This window comes from Salmo salar, chromosome ssa18, assembly GCF_905237065.1.
Source record: "Salmo salar chromosome ssa18, Ssal_v3.1, whole genome shotgun sequence".
NCBI classification, from domain to species: domain Eukaryota; kingdom Metazoa; phylum Chordata; class Actinopteri; order Salmoniformes; family Salmonidae; genus Salmo; species Salmo salar.
The window spans coordinates 72,525,333-72,545,289 of NC_059459.1; the positions used below are offsets into that span (position 1 = coordinate 72,525,333).

At 41.8% G+C, this 19,957-nt stretch overlaps 1 protein-coding gene across 1 annotated transcript; it reads right to left on the minus strand.

The window, feature by feature from the left end:
• Positions 1–2,816: 2,816 nt before the first annotated feature.
• On the minus strand, positions 2,817–11,645 carry LOC106577978 (uncharacterized). Its single transcript, XM_014156482.2, has 10 exons — positions 10,994–11,645; positions 10,653–10,690; positions 10,246–10,284; positions 8,315–8,585; positions 5,812–5,957; positions 5,082–5,361; positions 4,431–4,579; positions 3,947–4,038; positions 3,522–3,642; positions 2,817–3,184 (listed from the first exon to the last, which is right to left on the minus strand). The coding sequence occupies exons 2-10, from the start codon at positions 10,684–10,686 to the stop codon at positions 3,159–3,161; spliced, it is 1,158 nt and encodes a 385-aa protein (XP_014011957.1). The 5' UTR covers positions 10,687–10,690; positions 10,994–11,645; the 3' UTR covers positions 2,817–3,158.
• Positions 11,646–19,957: the final 8,312 nt, after the last annotated feature.

Sequence of the window (19,957 nt, forward strand, 5' to 3'; positions counted from 1 at the left end):
AACAAATTTCAGCACTTTTATGATGTCTGCATTTCCTGCACTCAATTGCAGTGGTGGAAAAAGTACCCAATTGTCATACTTCAGTAAAAGTAAAGATAGGTTAATAGAAAATTACTCAAGTAAAAGTGAAAGACCACCAGTAAAATACTACTTGAGTAAAAGTCTAAAGATATTTGGTTTTAATTATACTTAAGTATTAAAAGTAAATGTAATTGATAAAATGTACTTCAGTATCAAAAGTAAAAGTATAAATCATTTCAAATTCCTTATATTAAGCAAACCAGTTTTTCTTTTTTTTTTAAATTTACGGATAGCCAGGGGCACACTCCAACACTCAGACATAATTTACAAAGAAAGCATTTGTGTTTAGTGAGACCTCCAGATCAGAGGCAGTAGATGACCAGGGATGTTCTCTTGATAAGTGTGTGAATTGGACCATTTTCCTGTCCTGCTAAGCATTCAAAATGTAACGAGTACTTTTAGGTGTCAGGGAAAATGTATTGAGTAAAAAGTACAGTATTTTCTTTAGGAATGTAGTGAAGTAAAAGTTAAATTTGACAAAAATAAAAATAGTCAAGTAAAGTACAGATACCAAAATAAAATGACTTAAGTAGTACTTGAAAGTATTTTTACTTAAGTACTTTACACCACTGCTCAATTGAGATAATTTCCACACTGCCACGTAGGGCTGCACAATATGGGCAAATAATCGAGGATTTATTTTTAACCAAATGTTGCAATTGCGATTTGACTTGCGAATTAGAGCAAAACGTTTGGAATCATGGAAATATAATGACTATTCTAATTCTATAGTTAGAATATAATAAGTGGGCACTTTGAATACAGTGTTGTTTGAGTTTACAACGAACTAAAATGCCAGGGAGGAGTTATTGTGACAGTGTTGATAAGTGTTTCCTAGGGGACCCTATAAACTTTGGCTACATTGCATGTTTTTTTCTTAGCTACTTGATATAGCTAACATATTCTTGCTATGCATATTCCTCTTTGATTTAGAAGATACTGTTGCACAAACAGCATGTTGATTTAGGTCTACACCATCACTGGTATTATCAGGCTGTATTAGCTAGCTACGTTTGCTCTTAGTCAGTACATTTATTAGCTAGCTAGCTAGCCATTATCGTTAGCGGCTAACAATTAGCGTCTCACAAGATTTAGGGCAACTTGCTAAGAAAAGACAAACTAGCTGTTTGCTGATGTAAGAAACACAAACTAATAGTGTCATTATAGAACGCTAGTGGATTTATATTAAGAAGCAAAGTGAAAACAGCATTGTTGTCATCAACATTGTTGCATGTGCTGCATTGACCATGCAGACTGAATGCAAGTGTCTCGTGGTTGAGGAACATCAAATGCGCGCCTTGAGTGACAGGTGGTTTGGCTAGGTCTTTGTGGAAAGTGGCACGGAGAGAAAGTGCGAGAGAGAGATGACTCAAGTAACGAAGTAAACTATACAAATTGGCATTACACATGGCGTATCACAATTAATAAACCAAACATTCAAATATTGGTATAGAAGGGAAAGAAAAAACCCAAACCGGTGGCTACATCAATACCGGTATATCATAAAATACGGTATACTGCCCAGCCCTAATTTAAATACAGTAAAACTTCAATTAATAGCCCCAGCGTTCATGTGCTTAAAACACTGAACAGAACAGTTGCATATTAGATACAGGCTTCTATTTGAGCCAGGCATCTATTTCTTTAATGCACACAGCTTTTACTAATTAGCATAGTTAGTTGTTTAATTCCAGCATTCACTTCCAGCATTTAACCTTTTTACCTGCACTAATGTTGTATCATTTACACACTGTGTTACGTGTCTTTTGTCTTAGAATGCCCCCATAAAAGAAAATCCTTAACAGAATAATGAAATCAAATTTTATTTCCCACATGTGCCGAATACAACAAGTGTAGACTTTACCGTGAAATGCTAACTTACAAGCCCTTAACCAACAGTGCAGTTCAAGAAGAAGAAAATATTTACCAAGTTGACTTAAAGAAAAAGTAATAATAAAAAGTAACACAATAAGAATAACAATAACGAGGGTATATACAGGGGGCACCGGTACCGAGTCAGTGTGCAGGGGTACAGGCTAGTTGAGGTAATCTGTACATGTAGGTGGGGCTGCTGGGTATAAACTGGCAAGCCCAAGTGACTATGCATAGGTAACAAACAAACAGCGAGTACATGTGTTCGTCAGTTCTTGCCCATTTCTTGGGGTTTGTACTCCCGAAGTTGTTTAGGGTTTTTGGGCTTGCCAGTTTATACATAGCAGTTCTCAACTGTTAGCAGCCAATGGCTAGCAGTTTCTTACTGGCAATAAAAACAGAAGATTGACCATTTTTCATTACTGAATGATTTAATGTAACAAATCAAACATTAAACCTGGTAAACAATTCATGGTAACCTGGTAAACAATTAATTAATCACTAGTCACTTTATACAATGCACTCTAAATAATGCCACTTTAATAATGTTTACATATCTTACATTACTCATATTATGCGGCAGGTAGCCTAATGGTTAGAGCGTTGGACAAGTAACTGAAAGGTTGCAAGATCGAATCCCCGAGCTAACAAGGTAAAAATCTGTCATTCTGCCCCTGAACAAGGCAGTTAAGCCACTGTTCTTAGGCCGTCATTGAAAATAAGAATTTGTTCTTAACTGACTTGCCTAGTAAAATAAAAAAATATCACATTTATATACTGTATTTTATACCATGTATTTCACCTTGCCTATGCCGCTTGGCCATTGCTCATCCATATGCTCACATGTACATATTCTCATTCACCCCTTTAGATTTGTGTGTATTAGGTAGTTGTTGGGGAATTGTTAGATTACTTGTTAGAAATTACTGCACTGTCGGAACTAGAAGCACAAACATTTCGCCCTACTGGCATTAACATCCGCTAACCATGTGTATGTGACAAATAACATTAGATCTGATTTGATTTAGACCCTGAGTTTATTTGAAACAGCTGTTTAGTTGCTGAAATGTGTTGTTGCCTAGCTATTAAAAAGGACAGGCAGCTATTTGAGACTGGGTTTAAAATTAAAGTTTTACGGTAGATTGATTGTCATCAATACGGTCCAATCTTAAAACTATTGTGTCTCCTTAGAGTCTCTCACCAGGCTAGCCCCCTTCAGTTCCAGAGACACCTGGAAGAGAAATGACATACAGAAACTCTTTCAGGTATTAATTGAGTTATGACTCGCTAACACGTTCTCTGCTTACAATAACAACTTGACAATACGATAATAAGACCCAGAGTTAGGGTCGATTTACATTTCAATTCAGTCAATTCAGGAAGTAAACTGAAAATCCACTTCCACATGTTCATAATTGAAACTCATTAAGGAAAACTGAAATTAGAATAAATAAATACAAGTTTATTTCCTGAAATGAAATAGACCCCAACTCTGATAAAAGCACAATGTCTTCATTGCCTGTCTGTGCAATAAGGACAACAGTCTGTAATATGCTCCTTGTTGTTACCTGTCTGTGTGGTTCCACACTCCTTCTCTTCTTCCTCACGGTGGAAAATCTGTCCATCTGGCTGAGTCCTCCAGCGCAGTTGAAAGTCAGACACCCCCTGCTTCACAAGCTCTACATGCAGCTAGATTAAAGCACAAGCTTTTAGGTTAAATTGTTAGATTATTTTCTCTCTCGCTCACTCTCTCTGGCTCTCTCTTTCTGTCTCTCTTTCTGTCTCTCTTTCTGTCTCTCTCTCTGTCTCTCTCTGTCTCTCTCTCTCTGTCTCTCTCTGTGTGTGTCTGTCTCTCTGTGTCCCTGTGTCTGTCTCTCTGTGTCTCTATGCCTGTGTCTGTCTCGCTCTCTCTCTCTCTCTTTCTGTCTCTCTGTCTTTCTCTCTCCCTCCCCCTTTCCTTCTTCCTCCCCCTTTCCCTCTCCCTCTCTCTCACCTGCTCAAGGAGCTGGTCACTGACCGCCTGGTCTGTCAGATCAGCATCTGATTGGATCTTCATCCTCACCACCGTTCTCTTTGACTTGGGGGCTGAAATACATTTGCTGATATTTGTTATGGTGCAAAATAGTTCAAATCTGTGCAATATACGGGGAATACAACAAAACTCAATATGACATGACAGTATGATTTTATTTAACATATTTCTTTAGCAATGCGCTGTACAAAAAGGTGATTGTTTTACTAAAGTTTAGCAAGCTGAGCAATGCGTAAATTACACTGATTTGTACTAATTTGCATTGTGAAAATGTCTTCCACATAGTCACAAAATAACATTCAATATAACAAAACATGAATTGTGGGGGGAAAAAGTATAATCTCCACTAAACCGAAGTCCGATACGAAAATAAGTATGTTCATTAAAGTTACTATTTGGCATATCTTCACTGACAGGATAAATAAATGTACCAGGAAAGAAGTACCTTCTGTGGAAGACTCAAATACTTCCACCTCACAAAGAGTGAGCCATTCTGACCTGCCAGGGATGACCACAACAACATAGCGACCCTCCATCTCATTACACTGGAAGGTGTAGGTCTTTCCTGCTGGAATGTGGGAGATGACAACACATCTGAAAGAGAGAGAGAGAGATGGTGAGAGAAGGAGGTGGGGGGATAAAGAGAGATGGGGTGGGGGGAGAGTGCGAGATAAGGGTGGTGGGAGATGGGGGTGAGATGAAAGAGGGAATGGGGGAGAGAGAGAGAGTGGGGAGTTGTGGGAGAGAGCGCGAAGGGGGTGGAGGGAGAGAGAGGTGGGGGGACAGGGGTTGGGGTGTTGATGGAGAGAGAGCTGAGGAATGCGTTGAGAGAGAGTGAGGCGGAGTGGGGGGAGAGAGGGGGTCGGGGGAACGTGGGGGGTGGGGTAGAAAGAGAGAGAGAGAAAGGGGTTGGAGGGTTAGAGAGATAGAGGGAGATGATTATTATACAGTGTGTTGCAATAGTGAAAATACCTCTTCACTGCAGGAAGACTGAACATATTAACATATTTCATGAATAACAGGTTTTTATTGAATCACAAACTTTACAATCAATCAGATTACAGTATAATGTTATTTATTCTATTTCACTACTTACCTGGGGTTGTTGATGCCGTTGTTCTCCAGTGAGTTACCGATGCGAATCTCAGCACCATCAAGCCTCTCAGGAACATCATCTCCTCTGTTGGTGATACTGACAGCTGTCACTCTGTACACATCCAGCAGGTCCACTCTCCACCAGGGGTTGGTCTCCTGTGTAGTGTGGGTGCAGGATCTTTTATAATAGTCTGATTCTCTGTTCCCATCAATGGCATTATGAGCATTGCCATACCCATTCAGTGATGACTGGCTGGCCACTCCTTTCAATGCTACATTTACTACCGGGACATAGAGAATGTTTTAATATAAAAAATGACAAGTTATTCTTTATCATCTCACAGTGTATACATTTGACATGTTTAAAAGAGGGGGGATATTAGTGGTAGGAGGGGGAGTGTAGGGGAGAGGGGTGGATGTTGGAGAAGAGAAGAGAAAAGAGAGGTGACAGTGGTGGGAGGGGTGGAGGAAAGAGGGGTTTATGGGTATGAAGTAAGAGGTTAAGAGTTCAGTTATTATTACAATCTCTGTATAAGACATAAATACAACATTAAAAGTGTGAATGCAGAAGCAAGTCACACTAATAAGAATATGACAGAAATCTAGAGTGATGTTCCTGTCAGCAAGCACATTACTTATACTTCCAGAACATTGATGTTCTGCTATATAAAAGTAATGTAAACTTGACTTGGTGATGAATGTGAAGAGTGAAGACAGTGACAGATGATTACCTGCAGGAGTCCCATATACTTCCAACTCACACAGAGTGAGATATTCCTTCCTGTCAGGGATGACCACAACAACGTAGCGACCCTCCATCTTATTACACTGGAAGGTGTGAGTCTCTCCTGCTGGGATGTGGGAGATGACAACACATCTGAGAGAGAGAGAGAGAGAGAGAGGGTGGGGGAGAGAGAGAGATACATGATTATTGTACAGTGTGGTGCTGTAGTTCAAATGCTTCTTCACAAAAGTATTACTGAAAATATCAACACATTTAATGAATAACTGTTCTTTTTACTGAACTTTACAATCAATCAGAACTACCGGCTCTGATGTTCGTCAGATGTGGCGGTGCTTGCAAACTATTACGGACTACAAAGTGAAACCCAGCTGCAAGCTGCCCATTGACGTGAGCCTACCAGACGAGCTAAATGTCCAAGAATGTGAAGGTAACCTGCCTAAATGACTACCTCCCCGTAGCACTCACATTGGTAGCCATGAAGTGATTTTAAAGACTGGTCATGGCTCACATCAACACCATCATCCCGGAAACCCTAGACCCACTGCAATTTGCATACCGCCCCAACAGATCCACAGATGACGCAATCTCAATCGAACATCATACTGCCCTTTCCCACCTGGACAAAAGGAACCCCTATGTGAGAATGCTATTCATTGACTACAGCTCAGTGTTCAACACCATCGTTCCCACAAAGCTCATCACTAAGCTAAGGACCCTGGGACTAAACACCTCTCTCGACAACTGGATCCTGGACTTCCTGACAGGCCGCCCTCAGGTAGCAAATCAAATCAAAATCAAATCAAATTGTATTTGTCACATACACATGGTTAGCAGATGTTAATGCGAGTGTAGCAAAATGCTTGTGCTTCTAGTTCCGACCATGCAGGAATATCAAACAAGTAATCTAGCCTAACAATTTCACAACAACTACCTTATACACACACAAGTGTAAAGGGATGAATAAGAATATGTACATAAAAATATATGAATGAGTGATGACAAGATGCAGTAGATGGTATAGAGTACAGTATATACATAGGAGATGAGTAATGTAGGGTATGTAAACATTATATAAAGTGGCATTGTTTAAAGTGGCTAGTGATTCATTTTCCCATTATTAAAGTGGCTAGAGTTGGGTTGAGTCAGTATGTTGGCAGCAGCCATTCCATGTTAGTGATGGCTGTTTAACAGTCTGATGGCATTGAGATAGTAAGGGTAGGCAACAACACATCTGCCACGCTGATCCTCAACACCGGTTCCCCTCAGGGGTGCGTACTTAGTCCCCTCCTGTACTCCCTGTTCACCCACGACTGCGTGGCCAAGCACAACTTCAACACCATCATTAAGTTTGCTGATGACACACTAGTGGTAGGTCTGATCACCGAAAACGATGAGACGGCCTATAGGGAGGAGGTCAAAGACCTGTCAGTGTGGTGCCAGGCCAACAACCTCTCCCTCAATATAAGCAAGACAAAGGAGATGATCGTGGACCACAGGAGAAGTAGGGCCAAACAGGCCTCCATTTACATTGACGGGGCTGAATTGGAGCGGGTCAAGAGTTTCAAGTTCCTTGGTGTCCACATCACCAACAAACTACCATGGTCAAAACACGCCAAGACAGTTGTGAAGGGGCTACGACAACCCCTTTTCCCCCTCAGGAGACTGAAACTATTTAGATTGGGCCCCCAGATCGTCAAAAAGTTATACAGCTGCACCATCGAGAGCATCCTGACCGGTTGCATCAGCACCTGGTATGGCAACTGATCTGTATCTGACCCTAAGGCACTACAAAGGGTAATGCGTATGGCCCAATACATCACTGGAACCAAGCTTCCTGCCATCCAAGACCTATATACCAGGCGGTGTCAGGGGAAGGAAGGCCCCAAAAAATTGTCAGACTCCAGTCACCCAAGTCATACAAGGCAAGACAAACAAGTCCATACTCTTTCAATAAGAGCATCATCGAATTCCACGTCAAGAGACAGGTTTTTAAAGTGTTCTCTGTTCTCTCTGCTACCGCACGGCAAGCAGTACCAGAGCGCCAAGTCTAGGTCCAAAAGGCTCCTTAACAGCTTCTACCCCAAGCTATAAGACAGCTAAACAACTAATCAAATGGACACCCTGACTATTTACATTGACCCCCCGCTGCTACTCGCTGTTTATCATCTAATCATCTATGCATAGTCACTTTACCCTTACCTACATGTATAAATTATGTATAAATGACCTCGACTAACCTGTGCCCCTTGAGTAACCTGGGCCCCCTGTATATATCATCGTTATTGTTATGTATTTCTACTGTGTTACTTTTTGTTTTTGACTTTATTTAGTAAATATTTTCATAACTATTTCTGGAACTGCACTGTTTGTTAAGGGCTTGTAAGTACGCATTTCTCTGTCAGGTCTACACCTGTTGTATTCGTTGCATGTGACAAATACAATTTGATTTGATTTGAGTACAAAGTTGTTTATTCGATTTCACTACTCACCTGGGGTTGTTGATGCCGTTGTTCTCTAGTGAGTTACCGATGCGAATCTCAGCACCATCAAGCCTCTCAGGAACAGCATCTCTGTTGGTGATGGTGACAGATGTCACTCTGTACACATCCAGCAGGTCCACTCTCCACCAGGGGTTGGTGTTCTGTGCAGTGTGGGTGCAGGATCCAAAGTTTGTGTTTCTGTACCCATCAATTGCATAGTGAGCATCGCGATCTGAAAACTGTGATGACTGAGCAGCCACTCCTCTCAATGCCACATTGTCTGTTTGAGGGACAGAGACAGATATAATACACAGGTTTATTCATTAGTGCACACTGTAGCAATACGTTTTGCAACTGAAAATGTTTTGCAGGTTAGTTCAGTTTAGTCAATCTCCATTTTGTTCAGTTTGGTTCGTAGTGAATACACCTCAGATACACACACATCCCCATCCCCCTGTACACACACACCTGCACCAACTTGTATTAAATGTAAATAGTTACCTTTAATTGGGCACTTTGTATTTGTATTTATTATGGATCCCCATTAGCTGCTGCCAAAGCAGCAGCTACTCTTCCTGGGGTCCAGCAACATTAAGGCAGTTTATAAAATTTTAAAACATTACAATACATTCACATATTTCACAACACACTGTGTTCCCTCAGGCCTCTACCGCACAACTACCACATATCTACAGTTCTAAATCCATGTGTATGTATAGTGCGTATGTTATTTGTGTGTGGGTATGCATGTGTCTGTGCCAATGTTTGTGTTGATTCACAGACCCCGCTGTTCCGTAAGGTGTTTTTTTAATCTGTTTTTTAAATCAAATTTTACTGCTTGCGTCAGTTACTTGATGTGGAATAGAGTTCCATGTAGTCATGGCTCTATGTTGTACTGTGTGCCTCCCATAGTCTATTCTGGACTTGCGGTATGCATGGTTGTCCAAGCTGTGTGCCAGTAGTTTAGACAGACAGCTCGGTGCATTCAACATACCTCTCATAAACAATACCTCTCATAAATAAAAGTGGTGATGAAGTCAATCTCTCCTCCACTTTCAGCCAGGAGAGACTGACATGCATATTATTAATATTAGCTCTTTGTGAACATCCAAGGGCCAGCCGTGCTGCCCTGTTCTGAGCCTATTGCAATTTTCCTAAGTCCTTTTAGTGGCACCTGACCACACAACTGAACAGTAGTCAAGGTGCGACAAATCTAGGGTCTGTAGGACCTGCCTTGTTCATAGTGTTGTTAAGAAGGCAGAGCAGCATCGCTTTATTATAGACAGACTTCTCCCCATCTTAGCTACTACTGCATCAATATGTTTTGACCATGACAGTTTACAATCTAGTGGTACTCCAAGCAGCTTACTCAACTTGCTCAATTGACACAATATTTATTACAATACTTAGTTGTTTTAGGGTTAAGTGACTTTAAGTGAATGAAAGTTATTACTAGGCCTAGCTTCTGTCACAGTGGCCAATACTGATACTTCATTCATTGTGTCACGATCGTCAAAAGGAGTGGACCAAAGCGCAGCGTGGTAAGTGTTCATCGTATATTTTATTTTACCTCAGAACACTACAAACAAAAGAATAAACAATGACAACGAGCATCTTGTAGGCTTAACAAGCAGTACAACAAATAAGATCCCACAACCACAGGTGGGGGAAAGGCTGCCTAAGTATGATTCCTAATCAGAGACAACGACAGACAGCTGCCTCTGATTAGGAACCATCCTCGGCTCAAAACAAAGAAATAGACACCATAGAATGCCCACCCCACACCCTGACCTGACCACATAGAGAAACAGACCCTCTCTCTCAGGTCAGGGCGTGACACATTGATTCATTGATTTAGATTGTTTGTTTTGTCTGTCTGTTTTTGTGTGTGATTGTTTTTGTGTCTGTCTGTCTGTCTACTTTATTAAAAAGGCATTTACCTATTTGCACGGTGACCCTCAGAAAGAGTAGGAAAATCCCTGTAAAGCCACAATAAGCATATGAATGATTAGTCATAATTAACAATATTAATGTGAATGCACTATATGACAAGTTGTCTAACATGCTATAGGGTAATGCTGATCATTAAAGATCTTTGACTTTTAGATGGAAGGGTTGGGGTCAATTCAATTTCTGTAAATTCAGGAAGTACACTGAAATTCAAATTATTTGTTAAACTCTGAGTGGTTGTTTTGGGCTCTGTACATGAAATGGAACTCAAATCTTACTGCTGACAATGTCATAAGAATCTCTTAGAGTTTAACTTAACTGGAATGTGGTTTACGTTCTGATTTGACTGGAACTGAAGTGGAATTGACCCTAACCCTGGTAGGTATTTAGTTCTCACCAGAGACAGGGATAGCTCTCCTACTCCACTCCATGGATCTGGGATGTATCAACATACTCATCAGTCAATATGAATTAATAACATTAAACATTTCCCCCTTTTAATTATCAGTTAATATGATCTATTTCTGGATATCCAACACCTGCCATGTATAGGATGTGGATGTACTATTCTTGTCCTTTTCAGCATTTCCATGTCACACATACCACAACAACGATAACCTTTCACTAGTGTGATAATAACCCATTTTCTTTACTTATATATTATCATCATTCTTTATTATAGTATTAGCCAAGGTTTTGAATAATAAAACAGTATATCCAAACAGAAAATGAACATACCTGTATTGACAGGGCTATCTTGTCCTTTGCTGAATCCCTCGCTCCTCTCCTCTGTCTCAGTGTGCGTGATGGATTCTTCTTACTCTCTTTTCTCTCTCTCTGTCTGGCAAACATGCAAATCTGGGTCATGTTCATTAGGGAACACAACAGAAAAAATCTAGCAACTTTTTCAACTTAAAACAAAATGTGTGTTTGTGATTGGATAAGATCAGATAGTCCCTCACTCCTTGTTACAATCTGTTTTCTTCCGTTTGGTGCCTTATGAACACAACCCTAGATTAGCCAAAGATAGGGAGGTTAAGGTGAGGTGTATTTGGTTTGCAGTGAGCTGTAGCCCACCACCCGCGTGTGTGTGTGTGTGTGTGTGTGTGTGTGTGTGTGTGTGTGTGTGTGTGTGTGTGTGTGTGTGTGTGTGTGTGATGGTGTTTCCCGGGGGATTTGTTTAGCAGTCATCCAGATAACCTCATCCTCTCTCTGAGGTGTCAATAGTTACACAACTTCAGCCTTTTCCGTCCCTGATGGAAACTGTTTGAATCTGATGGAAACAATGGATGCTCCTCAGAGGAGGAAGGGGAGGACCATCCTCCTTGGTGAATTTCATACAAATTGAAATGGTGAACATTTTTAAAGGTGATCTTTTTTAGATACAACTAGTATATTAAATATAATCACATGTCAGCAAACAATAGATTAAAACATGGTTCTCACAGTGGACTGGAATACTAATTGGGACAACTTCAGGGATGAATTCGAGGACTATGCGCTGGCGACAGGTCTACATGAGAAACCCAGCGAGGTACAAGTGGAGTTTAATGGCAGCGAATGCAGGGATATCTACCGGCACAATCTCACCCTCACAGCACGACAACAGTGTGATGCAAAGGCTATATTGGATGCATTGGAGAATTACTTCAAACCCGGCAGAAACGTCATTTACGAGCGGTTCGTTTTCGGAAGCTGCAAACAGGAAGAGGGTGAGTCAGTACACAACTTTGTAACCCGTTTGAGGGGGAAAATCTGCTACTTGTGAATACGGGGAATTGAAAGATGAATTGATTCTTGACAAAATAGTACTGGGAATTGCAAATGAGGATACGCGCCGGCGTCTACTGAGAGAGAGAGGCTTAACATTAGTAACTGCCATTGAAATGTGCCGCACTGGTGAAGTCACTGACATGAGAATGAGCGCAATGGAAATCGAAACCCCACGCTCCGACGTTGATACTGTTCACGCTGTTGCCAGGCAGACATTCAGACAAAACCAATCGAGGCAGAGTAATTCACCACGAACGGTGAACACAGAGACCCCCATAGCATGTAAATACTGTGGGAATACACACACACGTGGAAAAGAGCACTGCCATGCCTACGGAAAACCATGCAGAGCTTGTGGAACTAATAATCACTTAGCAAAAGTGTGTCTCAAAAGCAAAAAAAGGGTGAGTGAGGGCAAGATTCACTGTGTTGATGATGTCACTCAATGTTCAGAGCAGAACAGTGAAAGTGACATTTACATGCATGAATCCACTGGGGCTGTACACTCAAGAGGGAAGAAATGGTTTGTGACACTACGATTACACAACAAGCAACAACAATGTCAACTGGATTCCAGTGCTACATGCAACGTAATGAGCTACAAAGACAAAATCAATCTGGCACCTGACACACATCTATTGCCCAGCGATACTAGACTAAAGCTGTACTCAGGAGAGCTAATGAGCTCTATGGGCACCTTTGAGACCGGATGTGTATTTCAGGGACGCAAACACAAGCTGGAGTTTGAGATTGTGAAAACCAGTCAACATCCTCTCCTCTCAGGCTCTACGTGCGAACGCCTGGGACTGATGCAGTTCACTATACCAAATGACCTGCACATTGTGGAGCATGTCCAGCATGGACCCCTGTCCAAAGAACAACTGCTCAGCAGATATGACGATGTATTCAACAGTCACGTTGAATCAGTGCCTGGGGAGGTACACTTTGAATTGAATGAGAGCGTCACTCCAGTCCAGTGTGCTCCTCGCAATGTGCCCATTGCAATGAAAGTGGCTGTGAAGGCCCAGCTGGACAAGTATGAGGCCGATGGCCACACAACATCTGTGACGGAACCAACTGACTGGATCAGCAATATGGTCATAGTGAAAAAAACAGAGAAGCTGAGGGTCTGCATCAACCCAAAGCATCTGAACCAAGCACTGAAACGGTCCCACTATATCATGCCGACACTAGAGGATGTCCTCTACAAGCTTCCCAAGCCCAGGATTTTCACCTTGGTGGATGCATTCCTTCAATGCAAGCTAAATGAAGAAAGAAGCTTCATGACTTCCTTCTGGACCCCTTGGGGTCAGAAATGCTCGCTCAAGATCCCGTTTGGTGTATCAGTGGCGCATCAGGTATACCTACGCAAGCAGCATGAGTTACTGGCTGGGCTAAAGGGCATTGAACCCATCGCCGATGATGTCCTGATCGTAGGCTGTGGTGACAGAGACAAAGAAGCAGAACGCGACCACGATGTGAAGCTCCTGGCACTGATGGAGCGCTGTCGATCAGTTAAGCTTCGTCTTGGCCTGAAGAAGCTACAGTTCAAGGTGAAAGACGTCCACTTCCATGGCCACATTCTCTCGGCGAAAGGCCTGAAGCCGGACCCAGACAAGGTCAGAGTGATCCTCGACATGCCAAACCCGTCTGATGCAAAAGGAGTACAGCGTCTCATCGGCTTTGCAAACTATCTTGCAAAGTTCATGCCACACCTATCAGCAGTCTGCCAGCCTCTGCGCCGGTTGCTGGACAAAGACACACCATGGCACTGGCTACCCAAGCACGAGGCCGCAGTGCAGGAGATGAAATCTCTGGCTTCATTCATGCCAGTGTTGCGCTACTATGACGTCACAAAGCCTGTCACAATCCAGAGTGACTCCAGCCAAAGGGGACTTGGATGCTGCCTTATGCAGGAAGGCCAGCCCGTTGCGTTTGCCTCGAGAGAGCTCACCCCCACCAAACAAAACTAAACACAAATTGAGAAAGAGTGCCTCAGCATCATCTTCTCCTGCCAGCGCTCCCATCACTACTTATATGGTCAAGAGCTGGTCACCGCTGAAACTGACCACAAACCACTCATTGCCATATTCAGTAAACCTCTCCTCAATGCGCCCAAGAGGCTTCAAAGCATGCTCCTGACTCTGCAAAACTACAGCCTGAAGGCCATTTACAAGCCAGGACCAGAGATGTACATCAGCGATACACTGAGCAGGGCAACAGCACAATGTACAGGCAGAGGCACTGCCTATCAGCGGCATGCCATCTGTTCGCTACAGCAGGAACAACAAGATGTTCAACAGATAAATCAGGCAGACTACTTAAACATCACAGATCACCGCCTAGCCCAGATCAGGCAACACACTGACAAGGACGAACACCTAGTCACTGAAGTCCATGGCTCTCGCAGGTTGGACACACCTGAAAGAGGAGACACCTTTCACAGTGAGAGAATACTGGACCTTTCGAGATGAGATCAGCGTGCAAAATGGCATCTTGTTCAGAGGTCAGAAGGTCATTATTCCCAAATCACTACGTCCAGAGATGCTTACCCGCATACACTCCAGTCACGTTGGAGGTGACGCATGATACTGCCAGGCTCGTGAAACATTATACTGGCTAAACATGCAAGCGTAAATTAAAGACTTTGTCAGCAGCTGTACCACATGCAACGAGTACGCTCATGAACAGCAAAAGGAAACCATGATGTCACACGAACTGCCGACAAGGGCCTGGAAAATCGTCAGCATGGACTTATTCAGCCACAGACAAAAGGTCTATCTTCTCATTGTTGATCACTACTCTGACTTTTGGGAAATTGAACTGCTCCCTGACTTGTCAGCAGAGACGGTCATAAAGAGCTGCAAGACGCAGTTTGCAAGGCAAGGTCAGCCTGACAAGGTAATCACAGACAATGGCCCACAATTCACTGTACAGTTCAAGCGTTTCGCCTCAGAATGGGAGTTTGACCACGTGACCTCCTCTCCAAGACACCCAAAAGCAAATGGCAAGGCAGAGTCAGCTGTCAAGATTGCAAAAAACTTGTTAAGCAGGGCCTTGCGTGACAGCAATAACCCATGGAAAGCGATCTTACAGTGGAGGAACACACCCACGGAAAACATGGGCAGCAGCCCAGCACAACGCCTTCTGTCCAGACGTCTGAAGACTACCATCCCCGTAGCTAACAAGCTACTTGAGCCCTGCATCATGGTTGGCGTCACGGACAAACTGCGTCACAGAAAGCAGCTCGCTAAGTGCTTCTACGACCGGACTGCTCGAGACCTACCAGAGCTGGAGGTGGGTGAAATGATAAGGATGAAACCGCTGCCGGGAGACCACACAGGACTTTGGAGGCTGGGCACGTGCCTACAGAGAGTTGCACCACGTTCTTACCTGGTGGATGTTGGTGGCTCCCTCTATCGTCGCAATCGGGTGGATCTGCACGTAGCAGAGCAGACAAACCAGAACACACCATACACTCACCTAGATGAGCTGGATCACAGTCCAGGCCTAAATAAACATACATTCATTTGTCCAATAGCAACTCTCATTTGCAACTGTTGGACTAATGATTACACCCTATATCAGCTAGATGCAAGCAAGATTGTGCAAGGCGGTAATGAATGTCACTGTCTCGACCTTTGTGCACCTGCATTGTAAACTTTCATTCATAGGTTAAGTTGTAGCAACTTCGTTATGGGTATAGGGAAAATTTGAGTATCATGCAGTAGCCTAAACCTATTGCTGTTACATTGAACTGGATGAATAGAATATGAATGAGATTCATCCAATATGCTGTAATAGAAATAAGGCCATGTTCATGAGAAAAAACAATTGTCCTCCTTCATCTTACACGGCCTTGACCACAGCTAGTTAGAATCAGTGTAAATTTGATGGAAACTGTATGAATCTGATGGAAACTGTATGAATCTGATGGAAACTGTGTGATTCTGATGGTAATTGTATGAATTATATTGAAACTGTGTAAATCTGATGGAAACTGTGTGAATATGTTGGATACGGTTTGAATCTATTAGGTTATTCTTGAGTTGTGGCGTTAAAATCTGTCCCTTGACTTTGGCACCATGTAAAAAAACTTTATAATGACAAAAACATGACAAATAATACATTTCCTGATTAATTTAACTGTTTTTTTTTCACCTCCGTTTTGTGTCATTTGTGTAATTGGTGTAATGCATTACAAGTAACTAATTACAAATATATACAAGGACGTTGAGCATTCTCTCCAGTGGCAAACTGTTGTCGGGGGAGGGGTCTAGGTTCAAGACAATTATTAGTTAATTACTCTCTTTTAGTATTTCATACATTTGAGGATTCCATTGATCATTTGTTGTCTAAATCCAGTGCCATTTGTTGTTACTGTAACTAATTGAGGCTAATTATTAATCATGTCACTTTAGTAAATAATTGTTTTATGATTGATTTCAGAAAACCCTTCTTTACCTGAATTGTATCATTGGTGTTACTACTCCTACTGGTGGCACAATGTTATCATAATGGTAAAAAAAATATTTAATGTCATTTAAGGTATGATTTTAGTTAATTTAGAATGGGGGGGAAAAGTTACATTTTCTAAATGCCTAATTGCCACCGTAACTCAAGAATAACCCTTTTGGAAACTGTGAATCTGATGGAAACTGTGTGAATCTGTTGGAAATTAAATATGTTATTGTAAATATTCAAATACCATGAATAAAGCCAAAACCTGAAATGAGTTGTTTCTACTTTAACTGTCACGTCCTGACCATAGTAAGATGTGATTTTCTATGGTAGAGTTGGTCAGGGCGTGACAGGGGGTGTTTTGTGTTTTTCTATGTTTTCTATTTCTATGTTTAAGTTCTAGTTTTTCTATTTCTATGCTGTTTTTTTTGGGTTGATCTCCAATTGGAGACAGCTGGTCCTCGTTACCACTGATTGGAGATCATATTTAACTTTTTAAGGTATAGGGGGCAGTATTTTCATTTTCGGTTGAAAAGCATGCCCACAGTAAACTGCCTAATACTTGGACCCAGAGTTAAATATTTGCATAATATTAGTAGATTTGGATAGAAAATACTCTGAAGTTTCTAAAACTGTTTGAATGATGTCTGTGAGTATAACAGAACTGATATGGCAGGCAAAAACCTGAGAAAAATCCAACCAGGAAGTGGGAAATCTGAGAATTGTAGTTCTTCTTTTGAATCCCTATCGAAACTACAGTGTCTGTGGGGTCACGTTGCACTTCCTAAGGCTTCCATTGGCTGTCAACAGCCTTTAGAAACTTGTTTCCTTCTTCTCCTGTTACTGGGCAGAGAATAGTAGCTCAGTCAATGAGTGGACTGCCTATGGACAAAGGGCTTGGTTATGCGTGAGCCCGCGAGCACGCCGTTCCTTCTTTTTCTTCTTGAATGAATACGCTATTGTCCGGTTGGAATATTATCGACGTTTTATCTTAAAAAGACCCTAAGGTTTGATTGTAAACAACATTTGACATGTTTCTACGAACGGTAATGGAACATTTTGACTTTTCGTGTCTGGATTTACGCTCGCACGTTATGCCTTTGGATAGTGATCTGAACGCACAAACAAAACGAGGTATTTGGACATAAATATGAGTATTTCGAACAAAAAGAACATTTCTTGTGGAAGTAGGAGTCCTGTCAGTAAGAGAACATTTATAATACTAATTCTGAGTTTAGTTGACCCCAAAACTTGCCGGGTAGCTGTATAGCTTGCTTCGATTGCGAGCTATGTACTCAGAATATTGAAAAATGTGCTTTCTCCGTAAAGCTATTTTAAAATCTGACACAGCGGTTGCGTTAAGGAGAAGTATATCTATAATTCTTTCAATAACAGTTGTAAATTTTATCAACGTTTATGATGAGTATTTTTGTAAATTGATGTGTACATTCACTGGCGGTTTTGGTGGGAATACATTTTCTGAACATCACGCGCCAATGTAAAATGCAGTTTTTGGATATAAATATGAACTTTATCGAACAAAACATACATGTATTGTGTAACAAGATGTCCTAGGAGTGTCATCTGATGAAGATCGTCAAAGGTTAGTGCTTCATTTAGCTGTATTTTGGGGTTTTGTGACACATCTCCTTGCTTGGAAAATGGCTGTGTGGTTATTTTTGTCTATGAACTCTCCTAACATAATCTAATGGGGTTTTTGGATATAATTATGAACTTTATCGAGCAAAACATACATGTATTGTGTAACATGAAGTCCTATGACTGTCGTCTGATGAAGATCATCAAAGGTTAGGGAATATTTTAGATATATCTTTGGTTTATGTGATGCATGTCCTTGCTTGGAAAATGTCTGTGTGGTATTTCTTGTGATGTTTATGTCCTAACATAATCTAATTTTATGCTTTCGCCATAAAGCCTTTTTGAAATCGGACAATGTGGTTAGATTAACGAGAAGTTTATCTTTAAAATGGTGTAAAATAGTTCATTGTTTGAGAAAATTAAATTATGAGATTTTTGCTGTTTTGTATTTCACGCCATGCTATTTCACTGGCTGTTGAATAGTGTAGCGTCCCACGTAGCCCTGAGAAGTTAAGTAGGGGTTTTTCTTTCTGGGTTTTGTGGGTGATTATATTTTGAGAAGTGTTTTTCTCTCTGCGTCACGGTTTGTTGTTTTGTAGATTCAGTTATTCATGTTTGCAAAGTTTCACGGATTTAATAAAATGTGGAACTACAACCATGCTGCACTTTGGTCCGATCCTTTCGACAGCCGTGACAGAATCACCCACCCCAAAAGGACCAAGCAGCGTGCCCAGGAGCAACAGAAATTGACCTGGGAGGAAATTCTAGATGGAAAAGGACCCTGGAGGCAGGCTGGGGAGTATCGCCGTCCGAGGGAGGATATTGAGGCAGCTAAAGCGGAGCGGCGTCCTTATGAGACGCTGTACCAACAACGAGGCAAGGGTGAGAGACAGCCCCCCCCCGGGCACACGGGGAGATTGGCAGAGTCAGGTTGGAGACCTCCGGTTTGGAGCGAGCAGTCGCACCACGCTTCGCTCCACAGGTAATATTACACTTCACTACATTACAACAGCTTGATTTGTTTGATCTGAGCAATTCTTCTTAGCTAGCTACATAGCCGTCTTTGTATCAAAGATAATTGTGTAGTTTAGAGTAATTGAGTAATTATCGAGGCTAGCTATCTTCGTCCTCCTAACGTAGTCAACACTGCTAGCTGCTAGCTAGCTAGTCATCACTGCTAGCTAGCCAACTTCTACCGACTACCGACTAGCAGCACTGCAGAAACTATTACATTACAACGTAACGACTTGATTAGTGTGGTGTTAGTGTTAGTTAGCCAGCTACATAGTTGTCTTTGCTGTCTCTGTATCTAAGATAATTGTGTAGCTTGAGTAATTATCGAGGTGAGCTAGCCAGCCGCGACGCGGCGCCAGACTTAGTCAACACACCTAGTCATCATTAACCCACTGCCAGCTAGCCAACCGTTACCGACTAGCAGCGCTGTAGATACTAATACTTTACAACGGAACGATTTGACTAGTGCAGTGTTACCTAGCTAGCTACTTAGTTGTCTTTGTCATAGCTTGATAATTGTTAGCTAGCCAGCCATCGAGGTTAGCTAGCCAGCTATTTCCGTCCCCCGCAACGCCATTTTTTCCTAACCCAGCCAACTATTACCGACGAGCAGCATTGTAGAAACTAAATACATTACAAGGAACGTCTTGATTAGTGTTATGTTAGCTAGCTAGCTACAAAGTTGCTTTGTATCATGACAAGGTGTAGTACTGAAACTATCGAGGTTACCTAGCCAGCTACACGTTCAAAGTCAACAACGCAGCCACTGCTAGCTAGCCTACTCCACCAGCCAGCAGTACTGTATCATTTTAGTCAATAAGATTTTTGCAACGTAAGCTTAACTTTCTGAACATT

Coding starts and splice junctions, on each gene's coding strand:
- LOC106577978 (XM_014156482.2), bottom strand. CDS start 10,686: ATGGAGTGGAGTAGGAGAGCTATCCCTGTCTCTG. Junction 5,958..8,314: donor AACGGCATCAACAACCCCAG/GTGAGTAGTGAA, acceptor TCTCTCTCTCAG/ATGTGTTGTCATCTCCCACA. Junction 4,039..4,430: donor ATTTGAGTCTTCCACAGAAG/GTACTTCTTTCC, acceptor AATGTATTTCAG/CCCCCAAGTCAAAGAGAACG.